The sequence below is a fragment of the Parus major genome, chromosome Z, assembly GCF_001522545.3.
Source record: "Parus major isolate Abel chromosome Z, Parus_major1.1, whole genome shotgun sequence".
Classification (NCBI taxonomy): Eukaryota; Metazoa; Chordata; class Aves; order Passeriformes; family Paridae; genus Parus; species Parus major.
Window position 1 is genome coordinate 21,941,213 of NC_031799.1, and position 16,992 is coordinate 21,958,204.

At 37.3% G+C, this 16,992-nt stretch overlaps 1 protein-coding gene across 1 annotated transcript in view; it reads left to right on the plus strand.

Annotated features, from left to right (window-relative positions):
- The window catches only part of HOMER1 (homer scaffold protein 1), an 86,278-nt gene that overhangs the window by 14,810 nt on the left and 54,476 nt on the right, over nt 1-16,992 (plus strand). The window contains exons 2-3 of the mRNA XM_015653126.2: nt 7,727-7,883; nt 14,177-14,308. Of these exons, the coding sequence (XP_015508612.1) occupies nt 7,727-7,883; nt 14,177-14,308 (289 nt within the window). The remainder of the gene's footprint in view (nt 1-7,726; nt 7,884-14,176; nt 14,309-16,992) is intronic.

Here is a 16,992-nt window from a genome sequence, read left to right on the forward strand (position 1 = left end):
GTCCGTACTCTTCTAAAGTTTACTAAGCTCCTTCAGGAGTCCCTTATGAATGGGAAGTTCAGATGGAAGAGGAATGAGTTAGGTAAACTTTCTCATTTGTCTTCAAATGAGAGTGTCTTGTTCAATAACAAGAGCTTTATTTCCCAAGGTATCCTAACTCTTGGGATTTCATGTGATGGCAATACATTTTGAGTGCTGTCAGGGGCTGTCTCACAGTGCATAAAACTCCCCTACCTCTTTCCTTGCCCTTCCTCATCTGGAAGGTACTGTGTGTGGGCTTCCTGAGCATTTGGATGAGATTGGCACATAGAGTCATCCATTTGTTCCCCAAACTGACTGTTTTATAGGATTGCATACCTGTGAATTGCAGAATAGATTTAAGATAATAGATTTCTGGTAATCACTAAATTATTTTTTTACTAACTTCCTATACCTTATGTCTTTCTAAGTACTATGCAATATCCTACTTCGAGCTCAAACAAATTGGCTAAAACTTCAGGTCCTTGAATATGTAATGGACAATATATAATTATGTTTCTGGGTAAGGAAAATGTAATTTTTACTTAACCTAACAGGTTTAGTGGAAGTCTCTAGGTAATCTTTATCCCCTCAAATGCTGAAAAATGGCAGGTATTTGATGTTATGGCAGGTAATTGTGATGTAATGCGAACTCCTAAGTGCTTAAATATCTAATACTAAAAGCTGATTCTTAAATGGAAACAAAATAGTTTAGAAAAAAGGTTGAAGGCACTGCCGGTGCAGTGTTATGTAGCTACAGAGCACAGTCTGTAAAGCTAATATTTTGAACTTTATAGGTAAACAGGTAGGTATGTGTATTAACTGATACAGAAAAAAAGCTTTTTCATAGCAACTTCCTAAACATTTGCTGATTTAAAAAATAAACTTGATTCAAACCCAAAATGTAACAGCAAAAACAGGTCTAGGAATGTAGGTGTAGAACTAGATAAAACATTGGTAGTGCTGGAGAGATTTTGATTTGGTTACTTGATTGTAACTTCTACTTTTTTATTTTCTCAGAGCTTGTTTTTACATATGAAAGTTGTTAATGTATGTGTACACTTTGTGTGAAAGTTGTGTTTAAGACAAAAAGCAAAATCTGAAGTTGTAGTCATTACACAAGTCCACTGAGTATGTTTGTTCAATTTTACAATTTTAACTTCAAGATGGTATTGTTAGTTACTTCCTGTCCAGAAAAAGATTGTTTCAGAACATTTCCATACAATGGAAGCCAGTGTTACACAATACTTTCTCTGAAATGTATACAATTTTTATCAGACCTCAGAGCATTTTTATCAACATGAAAAATTCTATGGTTTCCTGTTGCTTTGAACTGTTTGCAGAGCTTGTTGATTCAGACTCCTTAAACAGTACTGACTGTGCTTGGATGCTGTAGTTTATGAATTAGTTTTGACTAGAGCTTTTTAATCACTCTTTTAATTTCTTTTCAGGAATCTCTTCTCAAGCTGCTTAGAGTAACAAAAGCTTGCTACAGCTTCAGTAACAAGCTCGGGGAGAATATTTTTAAGAGTAGCAGGACACCGGGAAAAAGCTGTGGGATTAGTATGCTGACATTTGGAAAAAGACAAAGGTCTTTGTCCTATCCTAAATCTGAGGATAATCAGCAAATGCCTGAAATACCATGTGCAGTGTTCATGTTGTTAAACCTGGGGAGAAATTTCCTTGGATGACAGCTATTATAGAGGCTTAGAATTGCAGAACGTATGCAAAATTACCACCTGCAAAACGTGTGATGCCTACTGTGGGGGTTTGCAGTCCTCACGACTGCTGGACCCTGTGTGCTGAGCATGCTGTCTACCATGTGGCAGGGTCTGCTCTGCCCAGGCCTGTAATGGCATGAGGACAGCACACTTTTTGTCCCATCTCCACCACTCCAAGCAGCTTGGAGTGTGGTTGCACTCCCATTTTGAGCACAGGGATACTGTCCTGTGTTTGTCTGCGTGTGGCATCATCTTCCTCTGAAACTCTGTGTGTGAAACCTGATGGATGAAACATTGCTCTGTTTGCAACACGAAAAGATCTCCAAGGCACATTTTGTTGGACTTGTTTTGAAAACAGTCTTGTATGTGGACTCCATGTGCATCAAAGCCAGGAAGTCTGGTTAATGCACTGGAGTTTGTAGGATCCGTATTGGAGAAATAGACATTGATGCAAATCTCATGGAATTTTTACTATCAAAACTGAGCTGAGTAGGAGCACCCCATCACACAAGCTTATGCATTCCCTTTTGATCTTACTGGTTGGGGAAAATACTTCTGCTCAGAAATTTAAAACTTCCAGGTGGCAGGCAGTTCCAGTGGTGATTTCTATTTTTTCAAAACTCAGTTCCTCCTTGAGCCACAGGCACTCAGTGTTAGCCTGTTTCTGTGTCTGCTGTCTGCTTCTGCCTGGGCAGCTCTTTGCTCCAGCTCTTACTTAAGGGTCATCACCCATGCCTCTTTTGTCTTCATCTGCAATCCTGGCCTGGTCTTGTGCCCATACAGGGTAGCTCATTACCTCATCCTACACAGTGCAGCAACTTAGCCAAAAAACTGTCAATTTAGCCCAGTATGAAGGAGTAAGGGAGGGTTGTATCTAATTTTTAATATGTTTTTTTCATAAAGGCAGGCAAGTAGAATATCAAGAAATGTTGTAGAGGTTCATACTTTCTTTTCAGTGGCCTTATTGTTTTCAGACTAACTAAGACAATGGAATCCCAGCCTTGAGAAATTGTAGGCTTTATGACATTCAAGATCATTTTAGAGGCATGTTAAACAATAGTGTGAGGGAAGAAATAAGCAAAAACAGGTCTTTACCACTAGTGCTGTAGAAGTACCTGATGTTAAAGAATAGAGACTTTTTTTAAAAAAGAAGCATATATTAATTATGGATTAGCAAGGACAGTACTTTCTAACCTTCTATACTAACTTAAGCTTCTTTCATCCAATCTTTGATTAGTGTAACATGTTTCCTATATTAAGCAGTCTGCATTTTTCTTTGTAGACTGTGTTGTCAAAATGGGAAGAGTGGTTGGAAACTATTCATTCAGCTGTTAGTAAACAGGTTTATCTCCTAAGCTTACCTTAGGACTGATCATGTATCAATGAATGATTTTTTATATTGATTATGGAAAAGCCTGATATGACTCTGCCTGCTAATGTGATACTTCTTATGCTTCTTTACTCACCTTGGGTCCAGGAGGACTTGGCACTTACTACTTCTTGTTACTACTAACTTCTTGTTAGTCTTTGTTTGACCACTGTAATGTTACAGCCTAAGGCAATTAAGAACAGCAGGATATGAGCCTTAATGTTTCTGCCATGTCTGAGCAGACATTTCTAATAGTCAAACTGTGTTACTATGGCATTCTTGTTAGTTTATTTTCTTTTTGTTCAGCATCTGTGTAATTCTGGAAAAATGAATTGCTTTGCTTTGTAATTAGTGAGGAGTTCTTGTCTTAGTTCCTATTAATGTCTTTAATGAGTACTGAATACCTTCTGATAATGAATGATAAAGAAGAGAAAGCTTAAAGGGGAGGAGAGGAAAGAGTAAGAAACAGGTAGGGTAGTTTGGTTTTTTTACAGGATTGATTTTTCTTCTTTAAAGCTGTTCTTCCTTTCTCAACTCCATATGGACAAAAATAAGGGAATGGTGCTATGCAGGGCCAACAGCTGGACTTGATGATCCTTGAGGATTCCTTCCAACTCACCTTATTCTGTGACCCTGTGAAAAATAGGGGGCTTATTTTTTATACATAGAAATATGTATTATAATTTTAAAAAAAACATTAATTGTTTGACCACCAAGGAAGGCAAAGAGGAAGCTATCTTCCTGTTTAACTAATATTCCTATAATTTATATTATTTCATTTGATTGAAACTTCCAGACTGGGAGGGCATCATGTCTTCAATTATGTGGATAATGGAAGAGCAAAACCTTCATGTAAAGATGTATTGGCTGAAGTTACAAATATTTTTATATGTTTTATACGTTACCTGTTGCTTGTTCACAGATGTTTTAGGGAATCCAAAATTTAAGTAGCTCTATATAGTATGTTGCTACAGAAAAGTACAGATGATGTAATTCTGCAGCAGCTTTGAAGGACTTCAGTGGTGCCTCAGTGACTGGTTCTATAGCACATCTAGAGTGTATAACTTCCATTAGGTTGCAGAAATAATCTTTATAAATGTTCATCATCAAATGTCAAAACTGGTCTAATTCTAGAGTCATCTGAAGTTGAATGTCTTTGTCAGAAAAAAATCCTAATTACCCCAGTAATCTGGCAAAATCATGATTTATCCAACTCATATAACAAAGGGAGCTATGCTTTTTTCATGGAGTAAAGACAGCTTGTCATTCAGTAAAGCTATACTTGAAACAGAGAAAGAAAAGACTATAACTCTAGTTTTATCAGAAGTGATTAAAGAAGTGGAAGTAAGCTTCATTTATACTGTTCCATACTAACTCTACTGTCTATGCCAGACCCACACTCTGCCCTGCGAAGTGCTCTGGTTTGTCTTGAGCAGCATTGCTGATCAATCAGCATGAACTTGCAGGCCTCCTCATCAAACAAATTGAGGATACTTAGGCTGTGGAAGATTTTTGTGATGATAAAATGGAGTGCTGGAGAGCAGCATCTCAGGGCTGAACAGTTGACTTTCATTGACACGTGCTTTAGCCATATAGTACTCACCTACATTTTACATATTAAAATCCTAACCTCTGGTGTGTTGAAAGTCCCATGTGTACGTGATATACTGTACTGTGAACTGTGGGAATGAACTGAGCATCAGTGCTGGTCAAATGTATATTCATTAACCACACATCTACATCTTGGATTCACTTCTTCTTTGGTCTTTAATTAACATGGTTGGAGCCTTTGTAGTTTCCTTTCAGTGTCAATATCCATCAAAACAATTGTCAGGCTACTAAGATTGTTTCCATTTTTTGATGGGTTCTTTAATTTTGCAGGGTTAAAGAGCTGGTGCATTATATTAATATGCATCCCTTGATGCTGGCATATGCTTAACTGGGAGGTAAATTACAAAATAGATCTAGTATTGAAGACAACTAAAGTTTAAGTATGATTGAAGAAATAATTGTAGATATTGAAAAGAGCAAAAAGAATTTATTTTTTCTGTTAAACGGAAGGTCTACAAAAGCCTTTTCACCACCTTTGCATAACATTTGTGTGCAAGAGATTTGGATGAGGAAAACAGCTATGCAACCTCCTATAGGCTGGTGATTTACAAGGAAAAGATGAATTGGTGATGAGGGTACATTTCTGTGGAGAACTAGCATGTGCATAGATCCCCTTGGCTTCCCTTCCTTCTTTATCTTTTACTGAAACTCTGTTTTGCTGTCTCTGATTTGTTCTTCATACTTCTGTCATTTCATCCAACACCCAGCACAGGGAGAACACCATATCTGTCATCTGGTGAACTTCATGGAATCTTGACTCCCAGTTGAGTAATACAATTCTACTACTGAAAGTTGCTCTTCCTGCCAAGCAATGGAGCTATTTCAGAGATCACATGGAACCCTTTGTAGTGAGGCCAAATTAAAGCCCTTTAAGTACCCAAAAATTCTGTGGGTTTTTTTACACTTTCTTTTAATTAGTGGGAAAAAAAGTGTTAAAAGCATACCTCTGAAAAGAAAATGAGGGCAGGTCAAAGGGTGTGTTTTTTCACACTCTGAAAATGAGATTCAAAATACCTAAAATGTTAAATTCAGCCTAAAGTCCTGCTACTTACTATCTTTGGAATTTGATGGCAGCATTTCTTAGAATACAGACAAATTGATTCATTTGTCATTAAAATGTAGCTAAATTTAAACTGACAGCTACAGTATCATAGATTAGTTTGAATTGGAAAGGACATTAAAGAGACTTCCAACCTGCCTACCTGGTCAGGGATGCCTTCCAGTAGACCAGGTTGCTCAATGCCCAATCCAGCCTGGCCCTGAACATTTCCAGGGATGGAAGAGCTACATCTCTTCTGGGCAACCTCTTCCAGTGTTTCACCATCCTCATAGTAAAGAATTTCCTCATAATGTCTTATTTAAACCTGTCCTCTTTCAGTCTGAGGCCATCACCCCTTGTCCTATTACTGCATGCCCTGGTAAAAAAGTCCCTCTACCACCAGTAGCCCCCTGTTAGGTACTGAGAGGCTGCTCTAAGGTCTCCCCAGAGCCTTCTAGCCTTCTCTTCTCCAGGCTGGACAATTTCAACTTTCTCAGCCTTTCCTGATAGGAGAGGTGCTCCATCCCTCTTGCCATCTTTGTGGCCTTCCTGGACTCCCTCCAGCATGTCCATGTCCTTCCTGTGCTGGGGCCCCAGAGCTGATACAGCCCTGCAGGTGGGGTCTCAGCAGAGCAGAGCAGAGGGGCAGAATCCCCTCCCTGGCCCTGCTGCCCACGCTGCTCTGGATGCAGCCCAGGACACGTTTGGCTCTCTGGGCTGGGAGTGCCCATGGCTGGGTCATGCCCAGCCTCTCACCCACCAGCACCCCCAAACCTCTCTGGGCAGGGCTGCTGTGATCTGTCCATCCCCCAGCCTGGGCTGGTACCAGGGCTGCTCTGACACAGGTGCAGCACCTTCCACATGGTCTTGTCAGACCTCATGAGATTCCCATGGTATGCCATACTTCAGCTGTGCTAGCTTGGTGTCAAGTGCAAACTTGCTGAGCGTGCAGTCAGTCCCATTCTCTATGTCACTGATGAACATACCACTGATGTCCATTGGGACTCTGAGCCTCTAGATGTGACAGTCCTGGACACCAACCAGGATATCCTTACCCACCAAACTGTCCATCCACTGAATCCATCTCTTCCAGTCTAGAGAGAAGTATGTTGTAGGGGACTGTGTCAAAGGCTTTACAGAAGTGCAGATAACTGACTTCCACAGCCCTCCCCTGTCCACTGATATAGTCACTCTATTGTAGAAGGCCATCTTATCACCATGTTAGTGATAGTAAAATGTTTTTAGATTTCTGTGCAATGCTGCATACCTGGTAGTGGTCATGGGGGAAAAAAGCTGTAAATTCTAAATTATAATAAAGGGTTTTCTGCCTCATATAATTTTATTTGCTAAGCAATTTACAATTTAAAATGTATTTTTTACATTATTTAGTGTTGTTTCAAATACCTTCAGGTGTAAAGCTTCAAAGAATGAGGGATTCACGACACGTGTTCCTGCCCTTAATTAATGCTAGTTTTAGAGTAATTGCATTGAATCAACCAGTTCAGATCCAGATTGTAGTCTAAAAATTGATGAGAATAATCAGAATATTAGAAGGTGTTGGAGAACTATACTTGAAGTTCTGCACATTCTGCAGTGTGCAGTTTAGTGAGAGAAGTTACACATGCATTAATGCCATTAAGTTTAAAGGGATAGGTGGGCAGTGAAGATCTGGGGAGATGATGGGATAATGCTGAGTCTCTATTAGAGATGTCTAATAGATGCTGTCTCTATTAGAGATGTGTTTATCTCACTCCACAACTGAATGCTGATTTTTGCCTAAGAAGACTTGCATTTTACTTGCATATATGTATTAACAAACTTTCCTGCTCTATGCAGCAACACACTCAAAAGAGACAAGGTTTATCATGCAGAGTAACTTGTGTACATCCAAATGGGCACAAATGGCAGCTTGTGTGCAAAGATAGTATGTACAAATTAAATTAATGATTTCTTCTCTCTGTCCTTCAGGGAACAACCCATCTTCAGCACCCGAGCTCATGTCTTCCAGATTGACCCAAACACTAAGAAGAACTGGGTTCCCACCAGCAAGCATGCTGTTACTGTGTCCTACTTCTATGACAGCACAAGAAATGTCTACAGGATAATCAGTTTGGATGGCTCAAAGGTACATTTTATTTCAGAAAACCTAGTTCTCTGGAACATTTTTGTTACTATTTTCTAGTCTGATGTTCTTCATATTTCTTTTCAGATGTTTGTATCATTATCTGACCAACAGATTACGACATATTAAAAGGGCAACATTGGCTCATTATATGTTTTAAGTGTTCATTTGTAAATTCTGTTTTCCATGCTTGTATTGACTTCAATAACTATTGCTGCACTGATGACCTGTTCTTTGGTTAATGCTATGAGAAGGCTAAAAAGACAAAAAAATTGTACAAAAAGTACTCATAGGGTTACAATAACTTGTTTTCATTTCTGTGCTCGGTCATTTATCAATATAATTAGCTTCAGTATTATGAAGGACATCTGTTCAGTGCCCATAATCACTTAGTAAATCCTTTGTTATGTAATCTTCCAATTTTTGCTGTAGAGAATGCCAGGATTGCCTCCTAATAAACCCTGCCTAATAAATGGTAAGCTTTCATCTAGACTCAGTTGGTTTGGTTTTAGTGGGTTTTTTCTGGTTTTTGTTTGTTTGTTTAGTTTGTTTGCTCCTCTGTTTTAACTAGAAAGGATATTGTGCTGAGTTGCTGCTTTTGTAAAACTTGTTATCTAAGGAATTAATTTGATGTGCAGAAAATCCTTGACTGTTTCTAACCACATAGCTATAATAGCAGTAACTTTACAAACAGTGTAGCAGAAAAATCTACACTAAGGGCATTAAAGATATACAGACTGTAATGAAAAGTTGTGATCCTTTCCAGAGACTTTCATTAAAAGCTTTCGGAAATACATTAGTTCACAATAATTGGAAACAAAATACTCTGTTAAAGCATGGTGGTATTCATGGCCATTTTATGAATACTTATTGAAAGCTGGAAATTATTACCCTGCATTTTTAAAATATCTAGAATATTGCTATTTTAAATGTAAAAGGAGATTTTCTGTCACAAAAAAGTATATAGAAATTGATCTCATAGTCAAAAATCTCTACTTCAAGTGGCTGAGTCTGGAATCAGAGCCTAGCAGATTTTTTCCAGCTTTAAGTCTTACTTTGTGCCTTCCTTCAAATGATTCAATTAGTTCTGTCAAATAATTAAAATACCTTTTGAATCAGTATTTATGAATAAAGACACTGTGATTAGAACTAGATGATGTATGAAATCATGTTTATAACTACCAGTTTTAAAATGCAGTGTTTTAACTGATCTGAAGAATATACAAAATCCTTATTCTGACATCCACTCTGCCTTCATCCTGATGTTGCAACTCCTGCTGAATGCCTGCTGAATTAAACTGTCAAATAGTTGTTTACCTGTTTAGTTGTTCTTTTGTCTATTGAAGCATTCCCTTTACATCCAGTACTAATGGCAAGGTATATTGATAACGCAGTTCATCACTTCTGTTTACTCTGTGGGTGCTGCAATCCTAATAATGTTTTCATCCAAGTCTTAGATGAAGATCCCAGAAGAATCCCAGTCATGGTTTAGAGAGTCCCACTCCCTCAGGCATTCACAGCACTGCTCTGAAACATGCACTGGTGAATAGCAGAAGGGATACATGGAAGAATCTTAAGTGGGTTTCCAGCCTAATTTCCAGAGAGTTTTTTTATTTTTACTTCAAAGCCCATCTTTTTTTTAGCATGTCTGTTTATATACAACATTGTATGTGCAAAGAGTTAAATGTAAATATAAAACATTTTTGAGTGCACCCGGAGAATCTTTGCTACATGGCATATAGCTGGGTGTCAGTAGCACTGCTGACAAAACATGTTGCAGTGGCCAAAACTGCTTGTCAAACCCTACTGGTTTTGAAGCTGTCATGACCCTCCCTCAGAGGGAATAGATCCAGACAGGTTTTATTGTATACCTGGGTGCTCATGGGGTTTACAACATCCTGTGGGTTTGTATGGTGGAGAGAACAATGTGCTCAGGTGCTGAACAGTAAATCAGTAAGTAAAGGCAGCTCACATGTATATTTACTTAGACTGCAGTAAGGAATGTTGGAGAGAGATATACTTTAGATTTGCGTGTGATTTAGATCCTATTTCTGTCCCTCACTCTTCTCTCTCTTTAATTTGGTGCATTTCAGAAGCATCCTAGATAAAATTTAACTTCTGTACTGATTATCTGAGAGTCATTAAACCTTACTTCTTGGAAACAAAAGAACATTTAAGGACATTACCTTTACTCCGCTATTGTGCATTGCAGTTTCCAACCTGGGTTTGCTTATGGAGTCTTTGGTTAATTTTGAAAGAGAGCGGTTTTTTCCTTATTTGAGCTTGATTTAGCCAAGACAGGTCCTACAGATGTAACTTATGCTTACTTTTAATGCATTTTGTGTAATGTTTTCTGAAGCTACAGTCTCCTCTTTAAATATCTTGCACCAGATATGATGCATGTTCCTCTATCTTGACTACAAAAAATGTTCTAGGACCATAAGGTGTTCAGTGTACAGGCTATATATTTGATAGTTATGCACAGTATTTGGAGCCCTGTTGCCCATAGCAGAGAAATCTTGATGCAAGTAATCTGATACAATTTGAATCTGTTTTCTCTGACCTCCTGAGTAAATATCTTTTATGTGAACTTTTTCTCCTACCAGTTTCGGAATCAAGAGGAAGCCTGAAAAATGAGATTTGTTAGGTAGTATGGCATGGCAACATTGAGCAGTTGTTGCTAAGGCTTTCAGTTCTCATTAAGTATATACTCATTTCAGAGTTCTTTGGAAAAATGTCTTTCAGTCCTTCTTTCTCTTGGGTGATGGAACAAAGCTTCCATTATTTCTCCAGTACCGGGAGATGTTAGGATTATTCCAAGTCCCGCCATCTTTTCCATTTTGTCTCTCACCATCTCTGAGAAAAGGAGGGAGATCAAGTATATTGTGGTTCTTGCTGTGCTAGTTAATTCTCTGATAATTTTTTTCACAGATACAAGGTAGAAAAATGAACTTAAAATTTCATATTCATCTAGAACAAGAGAAGATGCTGGAAAAGAGTGGTTTCCCAGTCTGCAGGTTCCATGAACCTTGCATTTATTACTACTCATTCAAGTCTCCCATCAGTGTTACTGCAGATGATCTTGTTATATTAATTACTGTCTCACTTTAAAGTGACAATCTTTTAAATGTTTTAAGTAAGACCTGTATGCACAAGTGTTCAGTGATTTTCCTTTGAAGAAGTTAAAAATTTCTGTGTCTTAAAGTATTATTGCCATAAGTTTTAGCACAAGATAAAATCGTATTTGACCACTACTATATATCTTGCAGCTGTTAGATTTGCAGTCAGTAAAATGAACAGCTCAGACATATGCCCTACTTTCTCATTGCTAAAGTAATATGAAAGGGAAACTTGAAAGCCATTTTATAATTCCAAAAAACCCTGAAGATAACTAAACCAGTTTTCTTCAAAAGCTAAATGTCTTCCTGTTAGATTGACTCTGTTCTGTTTTTAAGATGTTCTTGTTCATTTATGGAAACAACATTCTTAAAAGTTGATGAAATATTTGACACTTGTTATACTGGTAACTCTGCAGCGAAATACAGATTAGAGGCGCACAGTTAAAGCAGTACCCATTTGAATGGACAAGACAGGGCTTAATTATGAATTTTGATCTAAAAAATAAATGTGTTTTTTTTAAGCTAAATATACAAGGGCTTGGTATCTAGTTCTTTCCCGAGGTAGTTGATACTGGACTGTATTTGTAGGATGGCCTAGCATTATACTTCTGAAAGCATGGTTTTGCATGTGAGAGACCTAGCATACCAAGTCTTTTAATTTACAGAAGATGGAAAAATTTTTTTTCCTTGTAAAATTAGTAAATTCGGTGAAAGACTTTTTTTTTTTTTTTTTTTTTTTTACTACTGGGATCTGCATGTAGAATTCCCAGTGTTTTGATTAATACTGTCTACTGAATACTGAAGTGAAACATCATTATTTTTCTCTCTTGGAAAATAAAGGGAAGAATCACAACCAACTCTCTCTCAACACAATTATTTTTAAAAAGTTTTCTTTCTTCTTTTCTCTCTCTCAAGAAAGTGGTTTGACAGTCAACATAACCTACCCTAAATGCAGACTGCTGTCAAAAAAGCTATCCTATTCTGGACCAGGCACCCTGTTGAGGTTTTCCATGCTGCAGCCTGTCATGTGGTCAGCAGAAACATCTCCCAGGTTTTTGACTAGGTTAAGCTGCAACCAGCTATGCTGTTGTCACTGCAGGAACGCAGTTATGAAGGCTTTAAACCTGTGTTTTGGTTGGAGGTCTTAGCTGTCTGGCATTGGAGTTTTCTTCTGACCTGAGGAAGTTATGTCCATGACATAATACTCAATTATGTGATGCAAGTTTCAATTAATCAAGCAATGGATGGGCCTGGTCTTAAACAGACTAGACAACATAGCTAGAGCTTGAGTTGGGAGGAAAATTCTGTTCTACACAGTACTCAAGATATTTAATTTAAAGCATATTACTGATGTCAGCTTCCACAGGAAGTGAGATTGAGCATTAAATAAGCTTGCACAGCTCTGTTCTGGGCTTCCACCTGGTTTTTCAAAAGTGAGCTTCCAACCACTAACAGTGCAAAAGAAGATAAGAAGCATACAAGTAAAAAAGACTTCCACAGCACCTCTTTTCTGAGAAGTCCTGTCTCACAGGATTCAATATTCTCATTCTCTCAATATTTCAATTCTCTCAATATTCAAATTCAACATTCTTTATTTTATCCTGTGTGCTATGGAGAAGACTCTTTTCAAGGTGGTCAGTTGTGATTGTGCAAGTAGAAGTCTGATATCGTTATTTGACCTCCAAACCTTATACCTAAACAAAGGAGGGTCATGTTTTGTGTACTAGGGACTTCACTGAGCAGCTTCTGTATGAAATCTGAAGGATGTCTTTCAGGCAGTGCTAGAGATGGTTCTCCATTTTCTGGTTACACAGCAAATCCTCTCTTGGATCTGATAAGGTTTCTTGGCTCAAATGTAAGATTTCAGGCCTTCCAGAATTTTCAAGGAGTTGTTCACAGTCGTAGGCAAAATTTGTATTTAGAGGCAAAGGTTATCAGAAAGAATTGGCTATGTGCAAATTTGCTCATCTTCATTAATGTGAGTGGCAGTGAATCTGCCAAAGTTACCAAGAAAGAGTTTTGTTAAATTTATCTGTGCTGCTGCATGTTTGTCTTTCTACATGTTGTAATTCAATGTATTCTTGTGAACTTCCTTGCTTGAGAAGAACACTCTTCTCCAACATTTCATGTAAGAATCACCTTATGATTTGTGCTATTTGTGAGCTTGGCTGGCCCCTCAGCTTTAATTTTTTCAGTCTTGCCCTGTAGAATTCATAGAAAATTTTAATTCGCTACAGTGGTACCCAAATCTCTCAGCAAAAAGCAAAGGGTGCAAAGTAAACTGCTTTAAATAAGTAGATATTTCAATATCCATCCAGAAGTCCATATCACTCAAGTAGTATTGACTGATTTTGACTTCTAGAGGATCTTGATTTTAGGAGAGTAGTTCTTGATCTCTATGTTGTTAAAGTTTCTCAGTCACCATCCTGAGAAAATAGTGTTAAATTCTTCACATCTGTACAGTTTGTGCTTCCATATGTACTCTTTAATGTGATGGAAATACTGTTTAAATACACAGTGAAACTTCAATGAAACAAGCTTATCACCTAGTAATTGCATTTTGTGCTTGTATTATCAGAAGTTAAATGCTAGAGGATTTATGTAAATGCAAGAACAAGAACTAAAGAAAAAAATTGTAACAAGAGTAGCTCCACTTCTGTAGTTGGTGTATGACCCTGCCATTGTTATCCTCACTTGAATGTGTGAAGGAAACAGACTCTTGTAGAACAGAAATTTATAAAGAAAATATGCTCCTTTGTTTTATTGAGGTTTTTTTTCAGTGAGAATCTCATATGCAACAGGGGTTGGGGGAGAGCAGCAGTGGAGCTGACAGACAACTTGAGAGGCGCTGTCTTAGGGGACAAAGAAATACAACTGTGAGACATAAAAGGACTTTGATAGTCCTTATACGTAGAAACTTTAAAGGATTGCTTGCAATTGTGAATTGATGTCTACTCCCCTCCCCATCTTTTCCTCCTTTTACACAATGTGTGCAAAAATACTCCTTGGCGATTTTAGCTGGGATTGAACTAGAAACCTGTTTTCTATTTCCCAGTGTGTGTCTCATTTGGTGTATTCAGATAATTGCCTACAATATGGGTATTTTCAGTTATGAGTTGGCTATAAAAAAAACAACAAACCACTTAGCCCATTTTTTACAATTATTACCTTTTTCAGGCAATAATAAACAGCACCATCACCCCCAACATGACATTTACTAAAACATCACAGAAGTTTGGCCAGTGGGCGGATAGTAGGGCAAATACAGTCTATGGCTTGGGATTTTCATCTGAACATCACCTTTCAAAAGTAAGTATGACCAGTGGCAACGTTTCATCTAGTGAAGCTACTTATGTGTATTTTATTCTTGCTCATTATATCTTGACTCAATACTCACTACTGTTGTTATTTAAAAGTAATTTTCAAAAAATATTCTGTCTGAATCCTTAAAATGTAAAAGCACAAAAGTGTGATATCTTTTCCTTTAACCGATGAAAGAGATTAAAGCGAGATTAAAACCTCTTACACTTTGTTATTAATGCTTAATAATTACTGATTTGTTAGATTTTTCTTTTTTAAAAATTGTTCTTCCATTACAGTTTTTCATGATAGAAATTAAAGAAGTGAACAGTTTGGTGGTTCTTGTGTATTTAGATCTCCTAGAAAAAAACTGCTGGTAGTCTTCAAATGTATTTTTGTCTTTTAGGCTACATTCACTTTCACTTTTCTATGATGTAGTACATTAAATTACTGTTTTTTCAAAGTTTGCAGCCATAAAAAGCTAATTGTAAAGCTAGTGGGAAATAAATTCAGTGTAAAAGAAAAATACATTGTCTACTGGAATGCAAAAGTTGAAATGTTTGTTAAAGCAGTATGTGCGATACATGAGTTTCTTTTCTAGTCTACTTCTGCAGGAAGGAAATAGACCTCATTCCAAGAAAAGCAGCAATCCCTGTTTCTCAAACTGATGGCATAGGTCCTCTGAGCATCCTCTCTACGTTACTTTCTTTTTGCTACTGCCCTGGCAGATGAGTCCAGGAACCTGTAAATGTGGGTTTTTTTCAGTCCAAGTTTAAAAACTTGTCTTTATATTAAGCAGAAAATTTTCATATTTGAGTTAAAAGATTTGGACACCCAAATGCAATAAGAAATGTCCATGTTTCAGGAAGGAATAATGGTGGCTAACTGTTTGAAGGAAGAGTAATCAAATCAGCCCTTTTAGAAAAGGACTTGTCACTATCCAAGGATAAGCACAGCCTGCCAGAAAACCGTTAAAATGAGACCCAGTACAGCTACTTTATTTCGGCAAGCATCAAGCTTGTAAGATTTCTTCCTTTTATAATCACTTGATTTACCTTTCCACAAAGCAACACTAACACAAGACGTTCTGAGTGATTCTGGCATTGTATATGTATTTGCACACTTATCATTGCTTCAGTGAACTTGTAAACCTTGTCTGTTAATTGTGTGTAGAAGCACTTGCTTACCAACATGGTAATAACTTTTCTTAATATTTCAATGGCTTTAGCACAAATGCTAATCTAGCTTACTACTCTTGTAGACTACCTTGTTTTTCTTATTCATAGGTGATTCTTTGAAGGCAAAGCCTCCTGCTGTAGTCATTCACACTCTGTTTGCCTGACTTCGAGTTCTAGGTTATCCTTGCCAGTGAAAATGCATTGGGTTTTTTTTAATCTGCTTTGTCCTCAACTCTTCTTTTGTCCTCCCTCTGTCTCCTTTTTAATTACAGTTCTTTCAATTCCCTTATTTTCACTGCCCTCAAGCAGATGTCTGTGACTTTTAAATATGCCTTTGACATAAAGGTGTATATTGTTTTTAAAAAATTCATCTGAAAGGCTACTGTAGACATTTTTTCTCAATTTATTCTTTGCTGAGCTGTTACTCAGAGTGCTGTTTTATGAAGAATAAGCAAATTTATTAAGAAAAAACACAAAATCACAGACCTTTTCTGAAGATTAGGGTGAATCTATGGGTCCTTTTCATCATACTGTTCCTGTTGTATTACATCTTAATAATTAAGCTGATATTCATGTGAGTTGCAATAGCCAATTTAGTTGCTACTTAAATTCCTAAAGATTAAACCTTTTGTGTTACTTAAAAAATTATAAACGTATTTATGGGGAAAGAAAACTTTTCTTTACATTAAAAGCTGTTCAGCAACTGGAATTGGTAGCGATATTTGGTTGGGAATCAAAAGACCTGAATTAGATCTGCCCCGTAACTTTAAAGAAATTGTATCTATATTCTCTTTCTTGTTTTGTTTCTCCTTCAGATTACTTACTCTCACTTCTGTGCATCACAGCCAGGTTTACCAGAGCACTCTGATACAGCTAGCACTTTAGGATTTTAAGTGTTTTAAGTTCCAGGAAGCAAAAGGCAGCCTGCAACCACAAAAAAAAGCTAGTCTAGCGTATGACCAATTTCCCCAGTTTAATGATGCAAATAATCACAGTAGATAAAGTAAACTGTTTATTCTCACATTATTTTCTGCATATCTTATAGTACATGTTTGACTTTTGTACTATTTGTTTTTTGTGCTCATGCCCCTGTCCTTCTGAACTAATTGTTAGGGTAGAGTGCAACAATGGCAACCTCTTTTCTGTACAATTATTGTGAATAGGAATTAGTGGAGTGAGACTGTCTGATGGAAAATTAATGGCTGTCTAATCTCCACATACAAACAAAGTATAGAAGAAAATTAATTAAACATTTATATCTGTTCACTAGGCCTTTTATCAATGTTATACCACAAATTCATCTCAAGACTGCTCCATCAGATATTGGTGATACTTGAAAGATACCTGTTTTGGAGGATATTCACAGGACCATAATTTGTTAGCAGAGTCCCTCTTACTGCTGCAGTAGGAGAATCAGAATGTCCTCTCACTTTCAGGAGAAGTTGAGACTACTTTCTCATTTAGAATACATCTACACTTTTGATAGAATCCTGATAAATGAGAAGAAATACTCCT